The sequence below is a fragment of the Pseudoliparis swirei genome, chromosome 7 (assembly GCF_029220125.1).
Source record: "Pseudoliparis swirei isolate HS2019 ecotype Mariana Trench chromosome 7, NWPU_hadal_v1, whole genome shotgun sequence".
In the NCBI taxonomy this organism is placed as follows: Eukaryota; Metazoa; Chordata; class Actinopteri; order Perciformes; family Liparidae; genus Pseudoliparis; species Pseudoliparis swirei.
The window spans coordinates 11,473,228-11,499,800 of NC_079394.1; the positions used below are offsets into that span (position 1 = coordinate 11,473,228).

Sequence of the window (26,573 nt, forward strand, 5' to 3'; positions counted from 1 at the left end):
GCTGCCAGGAGGTGTGTGTGTGTGTGTGTGTGTGTGTGTGTGTGTGCATGTTGCAGAGAGAAGTGAAGTCTAGGAAACAACCTCTCTCTTCAATGAAGCTTATCCACGCATTGTGTGTGTGCGTGTGTGTGTTTGTGTGCAAGTGTGCCCTGTAAAGTGTGTGTGTGACTTAAAGTGAAGCAACTGGAGCGAGACCACCCATCACCGGAACACAGGCAGTGTCTTTTCCTCTCTCTCTCTCTCTCTCTCTCTCACACACACACACACACACGGTTGTAATGAGTTGACAGTGAAAAATGTGGCACTTTTTGCTCTTCTGTATGAATTCATTGCCAACTGTGACTTACAATAACAGTATGTAAGCAGTTCTCTTTCTCTCCCTCTCTGTTGGTCTGTTCCTCTCTCTTTCGTTCTTGTATACACACAGACACACACACACACACACACTCTTCTTCCAGTGCAAATACTTCTGCCACTAATCTATAACTGTGTTTCCAGTAAATGTGACACAATAACAACACACATGTACACACACACTTTTCTTTTCACTCCTTAAATTGTCAAGTTTCTCATTTGGGGGAAATTGCTTGGCACATTTCCAACTCTTGAGTCTTTGTTTGGTCTCGTCGTGACCTTTTGACCTCAGTCTGATGAAAACAGAATTGAGTCATTTGTACAGACGGGTCTCTGCTTCACCGTAATGTTACACACGTCAAAGGGCGCTGAAGTCTGTTTGGAACATGTTGTCTGTTATGTTGTTGACGTACTCGTGCTTCTACACAACGTCTCATTGGCTACTACGCTGGTCCTCAAGGAAGAGACACTTCTTGAGACGTCCTCATGTGGATCGGATAGCTGGCGTAAGAGAATTTGTCAAATTCACCAACTTCTTTTGTATATACAATTTCTTTTGACGTACAAACACAATTTGCTAATCAGTCTGCTGTTACCCAAGCCTTGGTTTTCACTCATGACTTTACGTTGTCTTACTCGGAAGCAATTTTGAGTTTGAAAATAATCACGTAGATGTTTGACTCTGGAATTAAAAATGCATTCATTCAAATACTCTATTCATATCACCACCAATTTCACTTGGCTAGTGATGCTTCTGTATGTAGTGATCACTACATTATGATCACACTTAGATCATCTGACCCTCCCGTTGCAATCATTGGTCACCTTGACTCTTTTTCACCATTTCTTCCTTATGTCACTCTTTATTTCTTAGGTAGGCCCCTTAATTCTGCTGCTGACTTCTCTTTATGGATCATGAAAAGCAGGACACAAGCATAGGACACAAGCATAGGACATAAGCATAGGACATATGGTGTCACAGTTCAGCTCCACACCTTCCTTTTATTAGTTGTTTTCATCCTGTCTGCCTGTTTCATTAACTATCATATCTTTCCAGATCCTGTTCCCCATCACGTTAGTCCAACTCCCTTCACCTGTTCTCTCACCTGCCTCTGATCTCTCCCACCTCGTCAGTCCAACTCCCTTCACCTGTTCTCTCACCTGCCTCTGGCCACTCCCACCTCGTCAATCCCTCATTCCCTTCACCTGGTCCTCATGCCCGTCTCACCTGTTGCCCGTTCCCTCGTTAGTCCCTGTCTACTTAGGTCCCCTCACGTTCTCTTGTCCTCTGCCAGATTGTCTTGTGTTTTCCAGCCCAAGCCCTCGAGCGTTACATATTGTGTCTCTATATATTTTTTAGTGGTCTCTTCCTGATGATTCTCTGACTAAAGGATCATTATTTGCAGTTTTGTCTCCCGAATCGTGCTATTGGGTTCACCCTAATACTCCCGTGACATATGGGGCAGGAGGCGTGGCCTTATGTTGTATTATCCGAGGCGTCACTGCTTTACTTACAATCCTCACAAACACACAGGTAACATTCATCAGGTAGCATTCATCATGTCTATGTGCGCTCGCCATGGTTGCCAAATCTGATGTGGCACACTCATACGAGCAAATAAAGAGAAATGTTCGCATGAGAATGCATACGAATTATGTTCAATAAAACGCGTCAATAAGTCAGTCAAAAGAGATACAAAACACATTGAATCCACTTTATTTATAGACGTATTGATCGATGAGCCAATTATTAATCCGCTTTATTTATCGACGTATTGATCGATTAGCCAATTATGAATCCACTTTATTTATTGACATTAATCGATTAGCTAATTATGAATCCACTTTATTTATCGATATATTAATCGAATAGCTAATTATGAATCCACCTTATTTATCAACGTAAAATTTGATTAGCTAATTTTGAATCCACTTTATTTATCGACGTATTAATCGATTAGCTAATTATGAATCCACTTTATTTATCGATATGTTAATTCGATTAGCTAATTGGAGAACCTGTTCAGGTAACAGATAGCCTCCAACAACAGGCAGAGCCCTTCATCTCTTAATTTTTCCGTGTGCACGTGTATTTAATATCTCAAAAAAAGTGAGAGAGGGATAAACGTACTGAATAAATTCTGGTACAGATCAAAGATGTTGTGAGAGGAAGAAAAAAAACGAGAAGAAGAGTTCAAGGATGAGGGAGAGGAGAGAAGGGCAGTTTTATCATAAAGCACCTTCCTCACGCCGTGACACAAGTGGCGCTTTAGAAACGGGGTTAAGTTACAGTTTGAGGGAGAGCAGTGCTATCGGATGCTTTATTGAGTGTTTGACCAGGGTCAAAGCAGTGAAATACTAAATTGTGTGTTCATCTGAGTGCATGTACAGTATACGAGGAGCAGGGCAGAATGATAAAGAGGCAGAAAGACCCTTATAAAGACAAATTGGAAGAATATGGCTCAGAATACTGAGTTATTCTCATTACATTGGTTTCCTTTCAACGCCTCCTGATGGATCGTTATTCTCCTGTAATGCTTTTGGCAATGTTTCCGTTTCCACATCTCTCGTCCCTGCTCCTCCTCGCCCATTTCTTACTTTAGACCTCAAATATGTGTGTGTCTGTGTCTGATCGTAAACAAGAGAAAACACAACAAGCTTGGATGCGTGTCAGTAACATGCGGGAACATCTGTACCAAGAGGCGGCGGAAGGTCAGAACAAAAAATAATGAATTACAGGTCATGCATGCATGTATGTAGGTTGTTTATTGCATTCTATGTGGCATTAATAAGGCAATAAAGTCAGTGAAGGTGTGTGTCTGCAAATCAGACGTTCGGCATGTTACTGCTCCGATTCCATTTCCACGGCTGGGTTCACACATTAATTGAGGTTGTTTGAAGTCCAGTTATCTTGCCGCATTGACATAAACTTGGTTTATGCGCTTTATCAAAGTGTTATTTCATTCGTTTGGCAGCGTATGCAGAGTGCTCATATATCCCAAGATACGCAGATGTAAACCATTTTATAAAATAAAGCAAAACCAAACCAAAAGCGTTCTTAACTCATGGAAGCACATACGAAATACCAACCTGACACACACATATGTACATATATATTTTTTTAAATACACATTACAGATGATGGTAATACTTATCCAAATAACTATGTATATATATTTGGATCTTAACTTCATCTGAAATGTGTATTTTTTAATTTTCTCTTATATTGTTCCCCAGTTTCACATCTGTCCAACCTGTACAAAGTGTTTTCTGTATGAGTGTGCGTGTGTGTGTGTGTGTAAGGGCTCAGCTGGGAAAGAAAATTGGTTAAAGGCACTTAGCTACAAGTTACTACAGACCCATTAAACACATCATGTGTATGGCACTTTATTTCTGTGTGTGTGTGTGGTGTGTCGATGGACAGTATTTTAGATTTAACTGCCTTAATGTACTGCACAGGCGGCTTCAAGAGCTCCAAGTATTCACATCCCCGCACTAAGCACACCGGGAAAGTGATCTAAGTGTTTTGACTGAACACGTGACATTGGGATCATGCTGTGTATTCATTTCTTTTAAATGGATAATGAGCCTATTTTGCATTATAAACAAGTTATGTAATTATTTGGTTTAGTATACATCCGTTTTTTTTTTTAGATGAGATCTGTATGTCTTAGTTCTGTGAGGACTCAGTCTTCCTAACTGAAGATTTCAAAGAAGAAAATACCTAATTTTGTTTAAATAAGCGTTAAATTCTCTTTTTGGCTTGTCACGTATTTGTGTGTGAAAAGAGAATAAGACAAAGTTGCAATGTAAGACAGAAACAGACCGAGTGAGGGAAAAGGTTGAAGAAAGAAATAGAAAGAGGATGAAAGAGAAGACAAATGGGGGAGGGGGTTTCCAATATTCAGGAAGGGAGATGATGGAGTGAAGTGAAGAAGAAAAAAGGAACGGAGGAAAGGGAGGAAAGGGAGAAGAGGATGAGGAGGAGGAGGGGTGAAAACACTGACGAGGAAGAGGAGGAGAAAAAGGAGGGGGAGGAGGAGACGGATGAGGGAGGTGACAGCTGGGCGAGCTGCCTAGACAAGATAGAGGTTTTGGACTGTGTGTGTGTGTGTGTGTGATATGTCAGGGATAAATGGCTATTATCACTATGACAATGTTAATTACAGCCAGACTATTAGGCCTGAGGAGTGCCGGCTCATTTATTTGGCTGCAACACACTGGTGTGTGTGGGTGTGTGTCCACGTTGAGTGTGTGCCAATGCTGTGTGTGGTTTTTGTTGTTGTTATACTTGTAAGTGCATAATCGTGAGTTTGTGACTGTGTGTGTGTGTACATGTTTGTGTGCGATAGCATCCAATCAGTTTGTGAGAGAGCAATTAAATCATGCTTTGGCCAAACGCTAAAATGTTTCTTGTGATCTATACGACTTCAGACTAATCACTTCTAACGGAGCCGGAGCCACATTTCCACTCTTTCTTTGGGAGAGTTATTTCAGGACTCTAATAACTTGTGTTTTCTTCCAGTTCTTTAGTTTTTTTGGAGAAAGATTGATTGAGCTTGTGTTCCTTCATCGACCCTCACACCCTCTGATTGCCTCGCATGCAGTGTAAGATATAGAGAGTATTATAAATGTATATTATATGTGGGGTTAAGAAAGGGTGGAGAAGTTAGAACTATAATGTCGAAATAACCTCACAGTTTGCTTTTTAATATCAACTTGTTTTATCGATTCTATATGGATGTTTCTTAGTTTGTAAACATGCAAATAAAAAGGTAAACAAATAATAATCAAGGTCTCGTTTACTAATAAATGTTGAAGAAATATGCCATTTTCAAATATGTACAGTCAATAACAATATGTTCTAGCTAAGTACCGGTATGTTAATGAATGCGTAAATAAAAATGGTTTATGAATTATTTCTGTTTGCATAAAAAGTCTGAAGACTAAAGAAAATAGTTTTGTGATCATATTGTGTATCAACGTTGTGACCTTATAAATGTGTTATGTATATTTGTCCCTACAACAAAATATGTATTCAGTAATATAGAGAATATTTAGTTTTTGACCAGACTATGAACCAATGCCATACGTATCCAATATAGCACCCACATATGATTATTATTATTTCCAATAATGGAGTGGTCAAAAACATCCATGGTACAATCTCACACTATCTCGCTGTCAGCGTGAGGTTGCCAGGCAACCAGCGGAAAACTGAAATAAAATGTAATTCATATGACTTTATTCCGTTTTTATTTCCTCTTATCTTCTGCACACTCAAAAAAACGATTCAAGCCCTTCTTAGAGGTGACATTTAAATATTGTTTGATACATTTCAATAAATCAATTACAAAAATAGATATTTATATTTAATGGGTGTAACACAAAATGTATGAATACTTTCATTTATTAGATTTATTTAGGTTAGATGGTGTGCATATCAACTCAAAATAAATGTGTTTCATTGAGGACTATCCTTTGCGCATGCGCCAGCTGAAAATCAGTTGTTTGCATGAGGTGAACACACTTTCAGGGCTGTACGGTGGTGTAGTAGCTAGCACTGTCGCCTCACAGCCAGAGGGCTGTGGGTTCAATTCCCACTCCGGGCCTCCCTTCTGTGTGGAGTTTACATATTTTTTTAGTTAGTAAGTTTCTATTTTGAGTTGGACAAACACAAATTAATTTAATTTAATGAATATCGTTATTTTATTTTAGATGTATATCATAAAAATGAGTTGGACTAACTTAATTACATTTTATTGCACTGATGTGCTAAATTTGAGTTGGAGTTGCATATAATTATTGGATGGAAAACCTGCCAGCAATTTAATTGAGTTCATCCAATGAGTCATTTCTTTGAGTGCATCGTGTTATAATATGAATATAGAACAACATGTAACTGTCATTTAAAAAATAACTTGAATGTGTTTCGGAGGCAACTGCGAAAATCTAATTAGCTCCCGGCCTCTTTAACTCGTCAGCTGAGTGAACAAAAGTAAACTTTGCCTTGTTCTTCAAAGCCTATGTGAGCCTACACTCAAAGAAATGACTCATTGGATGAACTCAATTAAATTGTTGGCAGGTTTTCCATCCAATAATTATATGCAACTCCAACTCAAATTTAGCACATCAGTGCAATACAATGTAATTAAGTTAGTCCAACTCATTTGTATCAAATACATCTAAAATAAAATAACGATATTCATTAAATTAAATTAATTTGTGTTTGTCCAACTCAAAATATAAACTAACTAACTAAGAAAATATGCAAACTCCACACAGAAGGAACGCCCTGACTGGGAATTGAACCCACAGACTTTTGGCTTTGAGGCGACGGTGCTAGCCACTACACCACCGTACAGCCCTGAAAGTGTCTTCACCTTGTAAACAACTGATTTTCAGCTGGCGCATGCGCAAAGGGTAGTCCTCAATGAAATACATTTATTTTGAGTTGATATGCACACCATCTAACCTAAATAAATCTAATAAATGAAAGAATTCATACATTTTGTGTTCCACCCATTAAATATAAATATCTATTTTTGTAATTGATTTATTTAAATGTATCAAACAATATTTAAATGTGTCACCTCGAAGAAGGGCTTGAATCGTTTTTGTGAGTGTATGCTCATACTTGTGTGAACACATATTTCACTCCTATACAATATGTCACTGCATGAACCCGGCACAGCATCCTGTATGAGGAGGCGTGCAGGACTGCGATCCGATTGGAGGGCGTCTGCGAAGGTACCGCTGATCCCCCTGTGACTAATTCAACCACACACTGTGCGATGAAACATGTCCAATTGATAATGTCAAGGCAGTAAACTCCCAGCTGGTGGGCGGACACCAGTGTGGTGGGTGGACAGCAGTGGGAGGGCTTTGGTAATATCCGTTGAAGGTGAGCAGGTGTGTGAACTTGAGGCTTGAAAGAGAGCCTTCGTGCTCTGGCCTCTTCCCTCGTGGCTGTTGTGTAAGCGCTGCTTGAACGGTTGATCGGTTTCTCTGATCTTCTCATACCGACGTGGAGGGGTTAACCGTGGTGTCGGGACTTCTACGCTAATGTTAACGCCGACCTGCGTGTGGACGTCGTTTGAATATATTCAATATTCAGTCGATCACATCCTGTCTCCTGGTGAAGAGGAAAGATGTTCACGACTCTACGAATTCTAAACCGCAGCCAATATCTGGCTGTCCCGTCTGCCTGTCTGCGTGTGTCTGCCTGTCTGCCTGCCTATCCATCTGTATGCCCGTCTGTATGTCTGCCTGTCTGTGTGTGTGTCTGCCTGTCTGTCTGTTTGTCTGCCTGTCTGTCCATCTGTATGTCCGTCTGTATGTCTGCATGCCTGTGTGTGTGTCTGCCTGTCTGTCCATCTGTATGCCCGTCTGTATGTCTGCCTGTCTGTGTGTGTGTCTGCCTGTCTGTCCATCTGTATGTCCGTCTGTATGTCTGCATGCCTGTCTACCTGTCTACCTGCTTGCATGTCTGTCTGTCTGTCTGTATGCCCATCTGTATGTCTGACTGCATGTCTCTGTCCCAAATATCTGTCCGTCCGTCTGTCTGCCTGCCTGCTTGCCTGTCTGTCTGTCTGCCTCAACACTAATTACAGCGGCTAACAAGATGCTAACCAGCGTACGGGGGTATCTAGGACTAGATTGCCCGGTTGCTGGGGCAACGAGCACCAGCCTCACACACTCTGTGTTCCTGTCCCTCGGCTTGGAAAGCAAAGGTCGGATCTACGGCCTGAGGCGCCTTTGCATGCTACCCACAGTGGTCTGTGTTCCCGTCATGAACACACACACACACACACACACACACACACACACACACACACACACACACACACACACACACACACACACACACACACACACACACACACACACACACACACACACACACACACGCACGCTAATGGGGTCAAATGGATACGTCTTCTTGGGGACAGCGTTTAGGTTTGCCAGTGGTAATTATGCAAAGAGCTTATTAGAGCAGGTATAATTAGCCGGAGAGACTGATGTTGTTTTTAGCCTTTCCTGAAACAGACAGAAAATATATCATTGTGTGTTTGTGAACTCCTACAGTGTGTCTATATATGTAATTGTATATGTATTCATAAGATAATGAATAAGGTTGTCAATTTGTTGGCTTCATGTGGCACAAAGTAATAATTTCAAATACTTGTTTGTGTTTTCTAGTTCAATTACTTACTATTTCTGTTAACATAATTATGTCTAATCTTTGTAAATGTCAAGCGGTGAAACTAAAATAGGTAATTAAAAAAGTTTTCGTGCAAAACATTTATAATGGGATATTTATAAGCTTTTAATGAAAATAATCTGATGGAAAGCTATCACACATTTACTTATGTTCATGTGACTAACATCATATTTAAAGCTTACAACGCAACAAACAGATGACATCATTGTTAGAATTTGATCCATATTCTTTAAAGAAGCTAATTGATGTTATAGATATGTTGTCGCACAAAGACTTTAAAATATAAGCCGGGAAGACCTATGTTGTGTTATTGAGACTCTTTAATATATATTTCAATGGAAATGGTTACGAGCATCATGTAAAGGTGAAAAGCAGCTGACATGTTGCTCCCCTCTTTACAGAGGTCTGGGAGAGAGGGAGAGAGGAGGGAGTTGTTTTAGAGAGAGGGAGTGACGAAGAGATAAAACAGGAGGGAGGAGGGACAAACACATGAGGTATGAAGCCCCGCCCCCTCACACACACAAACCACTCTTGCAAAGATCCCAGGGTGAACTGTACTTTCGATTTCCAGACATCTAATTGCATTTGAACTGCCCTGCTCTCTTCTCCTCTCTCTCTCTCCCACCCTCTCTCACTCTGTTCTTCTCTTCCTCTGTGGTGCCCAGGACCTCAGAGGGACTCACACATGGCGCTCCTCACTTCCACTTTGTACCTTCTCTTTCCCTCTCTTTCCCTCCGCCGCTCTCTCTCCCTTCCACGCCCACTTCTACTATTTTAAACTTGCTCCCTCTCTTCAGCGATCTCTTTAATTCTCCGTCCTCCTTCTCTCTCTTTGTCTCCCAAATTTCGCTTCTATCAATTAGTCAAACCCCTCCTCTTCTTCGTCTTTCTCCTCCACCCCCATTCTCCCTCTCTCATCACCCTCTCTCCATCAACCCAACTAGTTGGACCTAAACTCATCCATCTCTCTCCTGATGCACCCGGTCAGCCTGTCGGTTGGTTCCCGCCCACTTCTCTTATTCAGCTTACTCAGCGAATTTCAGGTGAAGGAGAGTGTGCAAACTGTGTAGAATAAACATCTATACCTCTCCATCTCTGTGTTTCCTCTGGTCTTTGTCCGTGACTCCAGAACTCAGTTTTGTCCATAAGCTTAAATCTTAAAAACCCGTACAGTTAGCGGGTTGCCAGTTCTAACCCCAAGCCGTCCCCCTCTGCCTCCGAGCCCGGCGTTCAGTCCCCAGCTGCTTTAGGACACGCTGGGTGGACTAAGCAGCTCCCGGGTGGGATTAGAGTTAACGGAGCGTGAAGGAGGTCGTCCTGGCTTCTCATTTGGTTCATGAACAAAGTCAAAAGTCAAAATCAGCCAGTCTTAAAATGAAAATGAAAGTTGTTATCATCCAGTCCCTAGATTTCCGTGGGTTTACAGCCCCAAACACCACAGGGGGTGTTTCCACTTTTTAGTTTCTCCTTCCTCTTTTTGAAAAGGTAATAAACGGTGGTGTTTGTGAGGGTTAAAAAAAACACTCATCCCTCACCTACACTGCATTTGGTCACATTGTCACGACTTCTCCGCCTTCATCGTAGTCTTCATCCTGCCTCCATGCTTAATGACCTCTCTCCTGTCATCCTCACCTCGCTCATCCCCTGGTCCTCACACCTGCAGCCCACCCCCCCATTAGCCCCTTCAGCTCCCTCACTTCCACTTGTCCTCTGCCAGGTTGTCTTGTGTGTCATTGCCAAGCTCTCCAGTGTATTCTAAGATTGACTCTGATCCGCCTGTTCTGACGCTGTTTGCCTGTTTACTCGACCTAAGAACTTTGCCTGCCCCCCTTTTTTGGATTTGTTGCCCTCTTGGACTTGACCCCCCGGTTTTGACCCTGCCTGAAAAGACGAGTAGAGATCCTCTTTTTGCCTTTCCTGTTTCCGAGTTATACTCTTTTAGGTTCAAGTACCTGTAATCCATACACACATAATACGAGCCAATAATATGTTGTTTACTCGGAGTCATGCTCACTCGATTCCCTAAACAAAAACAAACAGCAGTAGTGCGGTGACATGATGCTTGGCGTTCCTGTGTGTACTCGTCTCTTTTTGCCCGTGTGCCACCATTACCGGGTTCTTCTTTGCAAAGTGTTTACGGGAAGATGGAAATGTGGTTTTGTTTTCGGCATTATTGTTATGGATGCTGGAGATGTTTTTTGCAATGCTGGATAAACAATAAGTCACAGGCGTTTACATTGTATGAGGCAAATGTTTGAGGAGGAGCACATCTTCCTCTCAGGGCCACGCGCCTCATCTCACAGAGCCGGAGCAGGGCCGAATAAACGTTTTGTTATTTTATTACATCACCGCCACACTTGCATTTTGAAGCTTTAAACATTGCTCCCTCTCTCCCCCTCTCTTTTTATTCATCCTGTATTCTTTTTGACTGGTGTGGAAATTAAAGTGGAGCCCAGGACACGCGAGTTCCTCTTTAACCCGAATGACGCAGTCACGCATACGGAGAAGGTGTCGTGTGTGTGTTGATCGATCGGCCGGATGAAGACTGGTACCAAGAATGTATTGTAGAGAAGTAGGGGGGGAGAGTTAAAATAAACAAAGAGAAACTGCTGGGGAGTGTGTTTGTAATATTGATTCCACAGTGTGTTGCTTAATGTTAGTGTAAATTAGCAATCATAGGCTTTTAAACCACTGCTGACACACACACACACACACACACATACACACACACAAACACACACACACACACACAAACACACGCACACACACACACACAAAGCAAAAGGCAACATCGAGAACAACAATAGCTCCAGACATACAGATAAAGCAAACAAAATACTGGGAGGGGAGAAAATTATAAAAGTATGTTTCTAATAGACACACAGACCGTGAAAATGGTAAATCTATAATTGAGTTTGAAAACTGTGTGTGTGTGTGTGTGTGTGTGTGTGTCTGCTTTCATCAACAGAGTATCGACTACCGAGTTTCCTCTTTCTACTCACGAACCAATCAGAAGAGGTACATTTGCTCGACTAAGAAGGCTGGAAACATGGACACACACACACACACACACACACACACATGGGACCAAACAGACTTTAATGCAAAGGCATTATTACCAAAGGGCACATGTAAGATCCGATGGGATATGCAGGTTGTCAACATGTCTCATTTTTATGTCTCCTTCCTTTGTCAATCAATCAAAACGTTATTGATCTCGGAAGACACATTGGCCTCTAACATGTGAAAAAAACATGTGTACATTTTTAATTGAAGTGTTCAAATCATGCTGATTTCCCAGAAAATAGTCTCTCTCTCCCTCTCTCCCTCTCTCCCCCTGAGAGCTTGTGCATCACCCTGATTCCAGGCGGGGGTATGTAATGGCGCTTGTCGGGGGAACACAACACAACATTATTACTGATCCAATTTATCAGCCGCTAAAATACCTCTAAGAGCAGGAAAAGTATCTGTGTGCTGCTCGCCTAACAGGACGGATTGTTGTGTTCCTCTTTCCCTCTCCATTTATCTCCATTATTTCCTCTCGTGTTGTCATCATCACAGAGATTGGCTTCTTGTAAAGCAGGCACAGCCATAGATTTATACATGGAACGAGAAGAGGGAAGGAAGGGAGGGCTTTTCTTTTTTTCTTTATATAAATAATAACCACTTTCATATGAACACAAAACTGTCCCATTAGGGTTCTGGATCCACCGTGACGCTGTCCGTGGTGCTGAAACATCAACACTGTGCTTTATGTATGCAGCACACACACATTGATAACAACCCCTGTGGTTTTTACATTACGTGTACACACTGTTCGTAATGTTTATTTAGTTCAGCTTTGATATTTGCTCAATAACTTGTGTTAAGAAACATACATTTTCTGTAGATGCGAGTATCACAAATATACTAATTCAAGACTGTAATACTACCACAATTATTACAATATTTTCATAATCAGTATTATACAAAACAGATACCAAGATTTGCCAATTATAGACAACACAACGGGAAAAACTGAACGTGGAATGATAATTTGCACAATATAGATGGTGGATGATATGAAAAACCTTAACCTATTTTTTTTTTTACACATAGTAAGATAACGTGGATATTTATTCATCTGCTGCCTGGTGACAAACCATGGCAGCAGATTCATTAAAAAGAAAATGTTTTTATAAATGTCAATTTCTGTCTACACTACTTAACAGTATACGCCTCCATTACGCTATGCAAATACCAAATGTGCCAATGGAAATGTGCTTTTGTCATATTCCATCTTGTGACATGTTAACATCATCTGGATAGACGCTTTCAAGCAGACGAGATGGTATCCCAATAAGTCAATAGGAATCAATTCACAGACAGTACATTAGGAACCAGCGGTGGATTTGTCAGCGTTTGTATATTGTGTGAAGCAAAGGGTGGTGATTTAACTGCCTCTTAAATATGAATGTTGTGTACTTAAACTGTTCATAGCCTCGGCTTCATAATGAATCAAGTTTATGGGTTTACTCCCTCCGCAAAAGTTTTCAGAATTAAATTTGAGAGGACTGGCTGGGATAAATTCAAATGAACGTTTCTCACCGAGCCGCCATGTGTGAAAAGCATAAATTCAGTTCAATGACCGGCTGCCTCAGCGGGACGCCTTTCAGAGTATTGACTGCAAGTCCACTTTGTGGAGTTCACATTTTCACTTCTCCAAAAGTTTGCACCTTTCCCCTGCTCCACCCTACTGTTCCCTTCATGCAATATATTTCTATATGTTTCTATATACAGGACTGTCTCAGAAAATTAGAATATTGTGATAAAGTTCTTTATTTTCTGTAATGCAATTAAAAAAACAAAAATGTCATGCATTCTGGATTCATTACAAATCAACTGAAATATTGCAAGCCTTTTATTCTTTTAATATCGCTGATTATGGCTTACAGCTTAAGAAAACTCTAAAATCCTATCTCATAAAATTTTAATATTTCCTCAGACCAAGTAAAAAAAAAGATTTATAACAGCAAAACAAAATCAAACATTTGAAAATGTGTTTCCAGGTGTTTCGAGTTAATTAGACGATTCAAGTGATTTGTTTAATACCCTACTAGTATACTTTTTCATGATATTCTAATATTTAGAAATAGGATATTTGAGTTTTCTTAAGCTGTAAGCCATAATCAGCAATATTAAAAGAATAAAAGGCTTGCAATATTTCAGTTGATTTGTAATGAATCCAGAATGCATGACATTTTTGTTTTTTTAATTGCATTACAGAAAATAAAGAACTTTATCACAATATTCTAATTTTCTGAGACAGTCCTGTATATATATATATATATATATAAAGAAATACATATATACACATGTATATATTTCTTTATATATATATATATGTGTGTATAAAGCAATATATAAAGCTATATATATATGTATACATACATATATATATGTGTATTTATTTATTTATATACATAAAGAAATATATATATATATGTGTATATATTTATTTGTATTTATATAAATACATATATTCCACACTTTGCAATAATGACACAGCATATGACATCTGGTTCAATATAATATTGTATGTTGTGTATTTTTACATTTAGTAGATTACAAAGCCAATATTTATTATACATGAATGCTTTTCATAGACTTTTCTCTCCCTCAAATCTCACTTCTATGTCTCTGCCTCTCTCCTCTCCCCACCTCCCCACTCCTCTCTAAAAGATGAAACCAATTTTTCAGCCCCCGCAGGAGACAAATTACTCCTAATAATCCCTCGTTTCCTGAAGAGGGGCCTCTTTCTTTCCCACTCAGCCAAGAGATCAGAACCTTAATGGTTATGCGGAATTAGGAGGAACATGTCGGAGGGAGCTCGGTAATGACAGGCAGTGTTCTGCTTTTTCATTATTGCCTTATAAACCTAGATGTGCAATGCATTACCACATCGGCATTGTTGATAAGCCGACTTTTGATTTGGGAGATGGAGGAAGATTTCTGAGGTGGAGTCGAAAAACACCCAGAAAGATCAGACGAAGAAATAATGTTTAAAGCCAGCGCTGAGTGCTCCTGATGCAGTTATGCATGAGCTCTTTTTGGGGGGTTGTTTAACACATAGTTTTACTTTTTTTCCCCATTCGCCAGATGTGGGATTGTTTAGGAAGGAGGATGCAAGACTTTGTGAAAGCTTTCACGTCCGACTTACTTTGAAGATTCTAGCTCATAATTTGATTCCTCTGCCTTCCCGAGGACCAGCTTTCATCTCGGTGACCTGCCGCAGACAACCCCCTCTCTCTCTGCGACACACACCTCAAACAACCGACTGGCAATCAACGCCTGGTCAGGAGGCCCCGATGGCTGGTGATAGCAGCCATGTTGAGATGCTTTTACCCAAAAGAGAGCGGCGATAGAGAGATGGAGAGAGGGAGAGGGGATGAGAGAGAGAGAGAGAGAGAAAGAGAGAGAGAGAGAATTTAACTGGGTGAAGTGTATATACACACATATATGTGCATTTGTTTCTGTGTGTGTTCTGGTGAAAGTCTAATTATTTTAACATAGATAAAAATCGAATGTATTTTGTATTCATGTAAATTGTTTCAATTCCCAACGTGTTTAAAACCATTTATAACAAAGTAGTAACATGTTGGTGGGAACAAATGAAAAAGCTACGCAGTGGGCCGATGTGTCATGACCCGGAGTTTCTGTGTCTTGTTTTGTGTCTTATTTTGAAGTCCTCGTGTCATCTGTTTCCCTGCATTTCCTGTCCCTGTGATTGTCTGACCTGGTCCTGATTGCTGGCCCCGCCCTCATTGTGTCCACCTGTGTCTCGTTCCCCTGTGTCTAATCACCTGCACCTCCTTCCCTGTGTATTGAAACCCTGCTTGTCTCGTTCCCCGGTGTGGCTTCGTACCGTTTAGTTTGTGTTTGTCGTCCTGTTGCCGTGTGTAATCTGTCTTGAGTAAAGAATTACATCTTTCTTTGGAAGAGTTGTCGGCATTTGGGTCCTCTCTCTCTCTCTGGCTACGACATCCTGACATGATGACACTGAAATGGTTAAATGCACTCTGTAAGAGCCACAAGGACAAAGTTCATAAATGACGTCATGAGCTGCATTAGGCAACAGGAAACACAGTTGTTCTTCCGTAAGAACAAGACCCTAAGATCGTATGACAGTAGGAGAGAGTTTATTTCTTGTGTGTATATAATTAAGGTGTCTTTGTTCACATCAAATAAAGATAAGCAGAAAATCAAATAAATGACGTCACGTTATTTTTGCGTCAGGAGACAGGAACTCAGTGCGTCTGCGGTTCGTTTGCGGCTTAACGAAAACCAAGCCGACGGAACGCCGTTACGCGGTTGCTTCCATACCGGACGGTAGTGGACGTTCAGGGATTTGATCGGAAGGAAATTAATGAATGATGTGTGCAGGGCCTTCAGAGTTACTGGATCTCAAACTATGGGTGTACATTCCTGGAGTCGAGTTCAAGAAACTTTGGAGAAGCATTGGAGCTGTCAGCTGTTATGGAGGCCTGGGGTTACTCTGTCTTGCATAGCCAGACCTATCAAACTAGAATCCACCGTAAACACTGTGATACTTGCATCGGATAGCTGTGTTTGGTTTGTCCATGTATATAGCTCTCTTATAAACCTCTACATAAATACATTTGACGAAATAAAGCTCGACACTCGGTGTCTAAATAACCGCCTGGCTCCACATATTGTGTAAACCCTCCGGCTTGTTTGTCTTTCTTTAAACCAATCGCAACGGTCCTTGGAGCACAGGATGCAGCGAGTGGGAGGAGAGGAGAACGACAATATGCGCCCAAATTATACCGAGAGTCTACAATCACACAAGTGGTTACACCAAACACTTCAACCTGCCGCTTCACGTCTATGTTTTTCCTATTTAAATACACAAGGGGATCAAATTGATTCTCTTTTTAGACGGACACAAAAACAAACAATGAATTGTGCGGCATCCAACAATCAATCATAGAGAAGGTAAAATCATAAAAGAGTATAACAAGGTCTTTTTTTAGGTCAAATTAGTGCTAATTATTGATATAGACCGATTAAATTGATACCTACAAAACTAAAATGTAAAATACTTTAAACAATCAACTTAAATCCGTGATTTTTTAAACACATTGTAATGCTTCTGTATTAAAGTATACAAGGAGGATGGTATGTAGCATTACTCACTCCAGAGCTCCATTCACACTGCTCCCTTTAAAAAAAAAAAAGAAGATTTTAAACTAGCAAAATCCCAACAGCACTGCGATTTGAAATGATGGTTTCAAGCTTCTGGCATGTGTGAAAGAGACGGGGGTTGTAAAAAGCCCTGAACAAAATTGGGTTTTCTCACTAGGGCTTTGCTGTTTGAAGGAGGGCTATCAGGCCAGATTAGCTCTACCTCAGTGGTAATGGAACTGGGAACCTCCTCCTCCTCCTCACTTTTTTAGCCTGAGGTTCTTGGTTGCTGCAGCCAGTGCATCGATGTCTATTATGGGATGTGTCTGTTTTGATCTGTGAATGTAAGAATGTAATGGTGGTGGTGATGAGAAATGTGACAGATGAAAGCAATCTTTGCCTTCACCTGACCCTGTCTGATAAAAAGAAAGTCCAAAAACATCATTTTTATCTAAAGGTTTTCTCTCTTTGAATTTAACTCAGTTGTGACCATTTGATGCCCAGAATATACAGAAAAACAAACAATACAACATGAATTGTATTTTATTTGACTAAATAGCAACTCTAATAATAAATGTCAAGATTATTTCAGTTGTTAATCTATAGTTTATGGGAAATGCACAGATTGGGAAAGAAGAAGAATCAAGAAGCATATTTTTTTTATTATTCCTCATTCGCTTTCCCAGAGTTGTATTATTGAGTTATATCTTCTAAATATGCAAATAATAACTTTCTCTGTTAAATTAACACCTTTTGTGAATTGTTCCTGCCAATGCTTCTTAAAGTTATACCGAAGTCTAGACTCAGAATACGAGACGGTTAAGTTGTGGGTCTATATGCAGTGCAGCCTTTAAAGACCTGAAGAGGCCGACTGCGCCGAGGTCTCACCTGGAGTGACACCTGCCAGCACGACGCCCACACAAGGGGGGGGGGGGGGTGACACACGTGTACCTGCTTGGTTGTGTGTCCATAATTGCGAAGGCTGCTTGTCATTTTGACACCTGTGTGGGTGAAACCTGCTGTGTGTGTGTGTGTGTGTGTGTGTGAGACCGGGAGGCTTGTCGCAACAGGAGGGGGTAAACAAGCTGACCTTTAGAGCTTTGATCAACCCGAAGGGGATGAGCTGGAGGTGTCAGCAGGAAGGTTAGGAGGAGGGAAATGGAGGGGGAAATCTATTCCAGCAGAATAAATGAGCCCTGCTGGGTATGTCGACATGTATACTCTCATATATCTGGAATAAAACTCTGTGTATCTGTGCTCATCTATCACGCCATCTCTCACCTGAGCCAGTGGTACGATTCCCTGGATGTCAGCGTTGCTAATGTAGAGGTGTGAGACTTTCTCCGTCTGCCTGGAAGACGTGCCAGTGATGTACTCCACGTTCCAGTGGAGCGTCTGGGTGGACACCAGGTTGATCACGTTGTCCACCTCAAATTCCAGCTGCATCACCTCATAGGACGGACTCTCCAACCTGCGGACGCAGAGAGAGAAAAGGGGAAAACGGATGTAATTCACTTCAATCTTTTCACATTTTATGTCCTGCAAAGAGTCCTGATGAGTGATGACTGCCCTGACTAGCCAGACGATTTGAAAAGTGCTCTGGGTAAACATTTCAAAAGATAAATCTGAGGCAGATATATGGTCTGTTGCACGAAAAAATTCTCATTCAAAATGTGCTAAAATGTCCATTTTGGAGACCTCGCCTGAATTATTGAACTTTGTTCTGCTTCACTTTTTCAAACTTTGCAGGAAGAATGTTAAAATATTTTAATATGATTTGTGAGAGTTTTAAACCTTTCACCTGCCTCATTGCAACAATATAATCATACTGGAAGTGCTTTTTTTTCCCAATTCTGAAATCTTTATATTTTTCTGTGTGCCATCATTATTTACTCTTATCCAGTAACAAAGACTGATTTGTACACGTCTGAACAAAAGAAAAACAATTTTAAAAGGGTAAAAATTAAAAGAAATTAGCCCTAGTGGTTGCAGAGAAACAGCCTTTTTAGTTTGAGTTTGCAATTTTTGGAGCAGAGGCCTGAAAATAGCATTTTTTTTTTTATAGCAATACAGACCCTACGGTTTTCAAAAGGTTAAGAAGATACATAATACTCGAAAAGTGAATTGTACAAGACACAGGAGTATTGGCCAAAATCACTCTCAGGCCTCATTTAGGTCAATGCAACTTTGGTGTGCACTTCCTCCTGATGGAACAAGGCTCTGTCACAGGTCATGGCAGGTCACCTTTTGGAGGAAGAACACTTTAAGTTATGGATTTAATTTTTTGTAAGCATCAGAACCCACTGTAACACAAGTCCAGAGTATCATCAGTGGAACAATAAATCCACCTTCACAATATTTAGAGCTGAGAAAAGCATCTACTGCTCCTAGTGAAGATATGATTATGACGTTAATAAAGGCGATGATGGAGAGGGTCTTGGTGAAGGCGGTGATATGATGCGCTTCTGCCTTGAGGACTGCTAAGAAGATGAAAATGCTGTCCGTGTGTGTGTGTGTGTGGGGGGGGGGGGAGGGATGTGAGGAGTCACACGCTGCCATCCAAAAATAATAACACATTTTACAACCTAGAGGATAGGAGCCATTCTGCTTCGTACTTCCCGTGAAGACGAAGGGCCTCTCTAGGATATACATTCACCTCCCTCCTCGTGTTGGCGAGTGTGTGTGATAACAGTGTTCTGGTTAATAAAGCTAAGATGATTTGTTCTCACCGCGGACGAGGAGCATTGCTCCAGACGTCTTTGATGCAGGTTCTCTGTCTACTTTAGCTGAGTTTAACATAAATACATAGCTATAGTTCACTGTCAACTTTAGCTTAGTTTAACATAAAGACATAGCTATAGTTCACTGTCAACTTTAGCTTAGTTTAACATAAATACATAGCTATAGTTCTGTCTACTTTAGCTTAGCTTAGCATAAAGACATAGCTATAGTTCTCTGTCTGCTTAGCTTAGCATAAAGACATTGCTATAGTTCTCTGTCTACTTTAGCTTAGTTTAACATAAATACATAGCTATAGTTCTCTGTCTACTTTAGCTTAGCTTAGCATAAAGACATAGCTATAGTTCTCTGTCTACTTTAGCTTAGCTTAGCATAAAGACATAGCTATAGTTCTCTGTCTACTTTAGCTTAGCTTAGCATAAAGACATTGCTATAGTTCTGTCTACTTTAGCTTAGTTTAACATAAATACATAGCTATAGTTCTCTGTCTACTTTAGCTTAGCTTAGCATAAAGACATAGCTATAGTTCTCTGTCTACTTTAGCTTACTTTAACATATAGACATAGCTATAGTTCTCTGTCTACTTTAGCTTAGCTTAGCATAAAGACATAGCTAGTTATCTGTCTACTTTAGCTTAGCTTAGCATAAAGACATAGCTATAGTTCTGTCTACTTTAGCTTAGCTTAGCATAAAGACATTGCTATAGTTCTCTGTCTACTTTAGCTTAGTTTAGCATAAAACATAGCTAGTTATCTGTCTACTTTAGCTTATCTTAACATAAATACATAGCTATAGTTCTGTGTACTTTAGCTTAGCTTAGCATGAAGACATAGCTAGAGCACAGCTATCTGCCTATCCAAAGCCGCTGTGTGAGAGTGAGTCCAGAAGATATTATCAATCTCAAAATCATTAGAAAGTTCTGTCAGTCATCATCAAAATAACTTTTATTCCATTTTAAACTTTCTATCTGGCTTAACTTTTTTTTTTTAAGAAAAAAAAAGGAAATATTTTTGTTCAACTTCTACCTCTCTATTCTGATTCTTACATACATAAATGTGTGATTTTGTCATTGTGACAACTTGGAGTCGCCCTGCACATCGTGCCCTCACAGCTTTATAGTCATTACCCGCGTTCCTCTGCGCCTGGCAGTCGGCTGCTGGTGTGAATCACACACCATCGTATCATTTGTCCCGACAGAAAGTCTTTGCATCTCCTTCTCGACATCAGCCCAGCGAAGTCATCGTTATAGGGTCGGGGTATATGGAAGTCAGGGTTGTGGCCCGATTCAGATTTATTTATTTATTTTATTTTAAATTTATTTAACCAGGACATGCGTCATTGAGATTAAAGACAGCAGCAGTAGCACATAACACAAAGTTTCAGACAATAAAACATAAAACAGTGACAGACAATATACAAAAGAAAAAAAGAAATCACAGCATGAATAAAACCAAAACTAAGACTCAAGTCATCATAATGGTGTATATATTTGGTTTTCTCTATATATTTAGTATTTTAGTATTAGTGTTATTGTGTTTTGTGTTTTATTTAAATCTTTTATTTGTATTAATGCTCTAATGTGCACCCGCTGCTGTGATCCTGAAGTTTCCCCACTGTGGGATATCTTATCATATCTTATCTTATAACCCAGTTCACACAGGTGCACATACCTCAGTCAAAGAAAACATCTTCAACCAAATTAACCTACCTCCAACTCGTTCAATCTATTTCATTGAATCAATGAAATCCCCCCCAAAAAGATCCAAGAAAAAGCCTGCACACGCGATAAAGTATTCGTTGTATTTTTATCTTAAACACGGCGGGTTGTGAAATATAAACTATCTGAAATCTGACAATATATCTTTCGGATCAAGATAGTAGTGAAATATATCCGCTTACAGTTCCCAGTGAGGGCAACACAAATGGTCTCCTGGGTGGGCTTTTGGAGATAACACACGCACACACACACACACGCACACACACACACGCACACACACAGACACACACACACACACACACCAAAGTCAACTGTTTCACAGCGTCAAGAGAGACGCTTTTTAAAATATCGGCCATTGTTGTAGTTCCCTGTTGCTGACATTCTGTAACGCACACACACACGTCCAGCGGCGAGTGGGACATGCATTAGACAGAAACTGACACACACACAGAGACACAGACACGCTCGCGCACACACACACACAAACAAACACAAACACACAGACAGACACACACACACACATACACACAGACAGACAGACACAGACAGACACACATAGACACAGACCCCCACAGACACACCCACCCACACACACACACACACACAGAGACACAGACACACAGACAGACACACACACACACACACACACACACACACACCCACCCACACACACACACACACACACATAATGGTTAAAGGTCATGACAGCCAATTGTTGAGGGAATGTGATAGCTGGTGTGTGTGTGTGTGTGTGTGTGTGTGTCTGTCTAGGCAGATGGCATGAGTGATGAGTTACACAGATGGATTAAGAAGAGAAAACTGATGGGTGTCAGCTTCCCTTGACCTCTTCCAGATCCTTCCATCATACTTGCTTTTCTTTCATCTATCTCTCCCCATCATGTTGCTGCCCTCTGTGTCTGACATCATATTATAGTTTTACCATCTTTCAACTGAAACCACCTTTTTTTACCCCAGCTTGCCCAACTTTCTTTTATTTCATAAATGTATAATTATTGCATTACTGGCTTGTGGGAAAGCTGCTGTTTAGAGATCAGACAATAATAGAGTTCATTGAAAATTACGATAAAAAATCCCAAGTCTTAATAATAATAATTGGGAATATCCTCATGAGTGACAATCTAAAAAATAGAACATGATTAAAAATAAATATTTAAAGGTTTTGTCATATATGAACAAATATATATTATATCGTATATTATCCTTTATATGCAGGTGATATTATTTAAATAATATGGTTACATCATTTTTAGTATCCATTAAAGTGCTTTATGGTCATGACTGATAATATTGTGAATCTCAATTATTTTGGCCAGGATAATGGTGACATGCAATTATCATATCGTCCCATGCCTAAATTGGTCCAGTCAGATGTAATATTTAAAAATATAATATTTTCATGTGAATTTTGAAGTATCTCCTTTGAAAAAGCTGTATGGAAATGGAAGAAATCTGACAGCTCGAAGACGTTTGTACGCTTGCTTGAGGGGTCGTTTTGAATTTTTCTAAAGAGATAATGCGCTATGGGACATGGACACATCTTTGCTGAATAACGTCTGATGCAGTGAACATCTAAATTACATGAAAATGCACAACAACATTGGAACAACAGGTAAGTGTGGACAACGAGAGCAAAGTAAAAATGAAGAACAACCAACACTCTCATAGATGGCGTCTTGTCTGGTTTCCGTTCCCGGGCTCTACTTCTTCTGTGTTTACAGGCAGATTACCTCTATATGCATTAAATATGTTCTATACCGCCAACTGCATTAAAACACCAAGTCTCCTCCCCAAAATGGACAAAATTAAGATGATGCTTGTGCAACCCATATAATAATAATAACACACTTTATTTGTGAGAGATAAGAGATAATGGCCTTTTCTGAATCACGGTCAACGCCAAGTATTCCTATAGAAATGTACCATCTATAGATAATACAGGAAGTGGAGTTGCCTTTTATGTGAGTCCGAAATATGCACACTCAATAACACAAATTTAAACGGAGGTGTCGCAAAAGGTTGTAAATTGTCAACATGCAATTACTGTCACATAATACCCCCCAAATGTCAGCGAAAGTGTTTATTTATCGCAGTTCGCTGATGTCGTAAAATCAGTAAAAACGAAGGACGTTGTTGGATCGGGGGGAAATCAATCTGGAGCTCAGAACCACTGAAAGCTACAGCAATAAAGCTCGGTATCTATCAATTAATCAAGCCGCCGGCAGTAAACGGTGACGCCCGCACTTCAGTCCTTGACCTTATATTTACAGGACCATCCCCTAAACTGTCTGGAGTAATTCACACCACAATATCAGCTCCCTCACTTCTACTGGACTCCCTGAGAGGCCACACTCTCCACTTTATGTCTCAGAAATAAAAAACTCAAAACTACTTCAGAAGCCAAAAAATGAAAGATAATGAGTGAAGTCAACCCAGAAGAAATGTGTGTTCCATGAGTTCAAATAATACGCAATAAACTACATCACCAGCTACAAAATAACCACGGCTGACTAAACTATAAGAGATAAACTCTTAATTTCTGCAACTATTAAATCTCAATAAAAACAGATCCTTGAAAACATGAGCGAGAAAACTAATATGACACCAAATAACTACTGAACACAAGGCTAAAAAAACATCATTGCAGAAGAACAAAGAAGACTTTTATTGTTATATTGAAAATATATTACATATAGTTATGTTATATACATATATGAAAATTATTCTCTGCATTAAACCTATCCTTAGTCATTAAGGAGCTCTAGCAAAGGTCAAGTCACTAGGGCACAGGTGTCAAACACAAGGCTCGTGGGCCGAATGCGGCCCACCACGTCATTTTATGCGGCCCCTGACAACTTGAAAGACAAATGATCGCCTTTATATCCCATGCTTTTATATTGAAGGTTACAAACTAAATGGATTTGTGTTATAATATTAGAGAAATGTTCTTGTGTACAATATTTCTACTCTCAAATTAACAATAATCAAATGCAAAGAAAGGTTATTTAACAATATGTTCAGGAGTAGTTTATACACTGCTTCAGTTACACCGGCCCTTTAAGATGCTGATGTGGCCCACGGTGAAAATGAGTTTGACACCCCTACACTAGAGCCATTTTAGTGAAGCGCTGAGGGTCCAGTGCCTTGCTCATGGACACTGCCCGATGCAACTAATTGGGATAGCGGGCATCGAACCGACAACCTTGCGGTTGCAGGGCGACCACTCAGCCACCCGACTGAAAAACACTCAGAAAACACGGTAAAAAAAGAAAAATATAGACAATTTAAATATTTTTTTCTTTACAAGGAATTGAGTGAGATGAAAAGATTGCGTGTGCCTCCCATGATTATTTTGTTACATCTGTTCAAGAACTCGTTATTTGGTACTCCGTCTTTCTTCCTCCACACGCACCGAGGTTCTTTCTCCAAGATCACACAGAACGAACCGTCGCATCCTCTTTGAAACATTCTCATTCTTGTGATATGCATGATTTAAATTTGCATTTCCCTCACGTTGACAGCTTTTTGCCTCTCCTCCACTATCTGATCAATCTCTGTTTAAGGTTCTCTATCTTTCACTCAGATCAACCCCGTTTTTTTTTATTTATCTGAGAATCTAACTTATGTTTCACAGCCACGGGTCCAGATCCACACTCCAAGCAACACCACCATTATTGGAAGAAAAGTCCTCCCACCAATTAAATAACCATCTTGAAAGCAATAACCTCTTCAGTGACTTCCGATATGCTGTGCGCCTTGATCCAAAACAAGCAGGTCTGCATTATTATTATTATTAATATTTACTATATATGTGCACTTTACTCAGCAAAGGTCATGTCGCTAGAGCCACTTCATTGATTTTCATGAAACCTTTTAATACGGAAAATCTCATTTCAACTTTCCTCTTGTGCGGTAATGATACTCTCCTCATATCCATCTGACTGCACTTCACCCAGCCATAAACTTTACCCTCGGATCCGGCACAATAACTCCACTCCGCCACTTACCGCTTGACTTCCAAAGACACGACTCAAGTCAGGAACACATCACTAGATCAATTTTGCGTGCACTTATTCCATTACCGCCTTCGCAGAGCAATTATCTCATTATGTCATATGTATACTTAAATATGGAATGAGATCCCACATCACATTAAAGCAATATCCTCTATCAAACATTTCAAACAGGTATATAAACACTATATGTTGGAATAAAACACCTGTGACCACTGATTTAACATCTTGCCCAATCCTCCTAAATCCATTCCTCTTAAGGCTCCTTCTTTGTGATGTCTGCATAGCCGATTATGTTTCTCCTTTTTTGGTTTTCATTTGCTTGGGTGATGTCAACAGAAAAAAAGCGAGGCCGATGCCTCTCGAGTGCACACGCGTGAACCAATCACAAACAGCGGATACATTTTCTTATATTTATAGAATAATAATAATATAATATCGATCTCCAGGTAATATATATGGAAGAGACACCAACTTTGATGTGTTAGAACTTCCAGAAAGACAATATTGTCAATGATTATTATTATTATTATTAACTTTATTTATTTAAAAGGGACCATGTGCAGTTAAAACATCAGTGTCACCATTCGATGGACTGTACCAGAGTGTATCTTCAGCTAATTTGTATCTGTAGTCCCTTGACAGACCTTACAACATAAAACATAAAACAATAACAAATAGTACAGGGTGAATTCCCACAATACAACAATACGGTTTACGATGACGAGACATAAAAGCACTGCGTTCGTTGATGGTGAATATTTAGCCGAGGTCACGGAGGTCATAATTCTACAACGAGTATCGCCCTCCGTCTTTGTCAGTCCAAGCACCCCCCTCTACAGAGATGCTGCGTAATTACAGTTGTCTGTCAGATGAAGTGTTGTTCTGAAGGACACACGGCAGAGAGAAGTCGTTTCCCTGTGAAGTTGAAAAGTAGCAAAGAGGGACAAAAGAAAAAAGAGAAATCTTGGTCCCCATTTTTCATTTTTTAAACTAGATTTATTGGAATTTTTCATTTTTTTTGGTGTGAGGTCCACCAATGCCCCCCATGTGTGTATGTGTGCGTATCCATCAATTCGACTTGTTGTTTCAAGGACACTGTAGAAGTAGCATTATTTCATATTTTCCAAGGGGGGGGGGGGGGTGCTAAAATCCAGCAGAGGTTTCGACACATACTCGGTGAGACACGATGCTCCGTCACTCTCACTCCCTCTCCCGTGTCTCGCTCACACACACAGGCAAGATGCACAAGCCGCACACCTCGACACTCGCCCACGCACACACACACACACACACACGGTCACAAAGAACCACCCGGATAACG

At 40.2% G+C, this 26,573-nt stretch overlaps 1 protein-coding gene across 1 annotated transcript in view; it reads right to left on the reverse strand.

Moving 5' to 3' along the window:
• Window positions 1–26,573, reverse strand: part of si:dkey-215k6.1 (transmembrane protein 132B) — a 247,211-nt gene that overhangs the window by 64,502 nt on the left and 156,136 nt on the right. Inside the window, 1 exon segment of the mRNA XM_056420146.1 lies at window positions 18,044–18,233. Coding sequence (XP_056276121.1) covers window positions 18,044–18,233 — 190 coding nt within the window.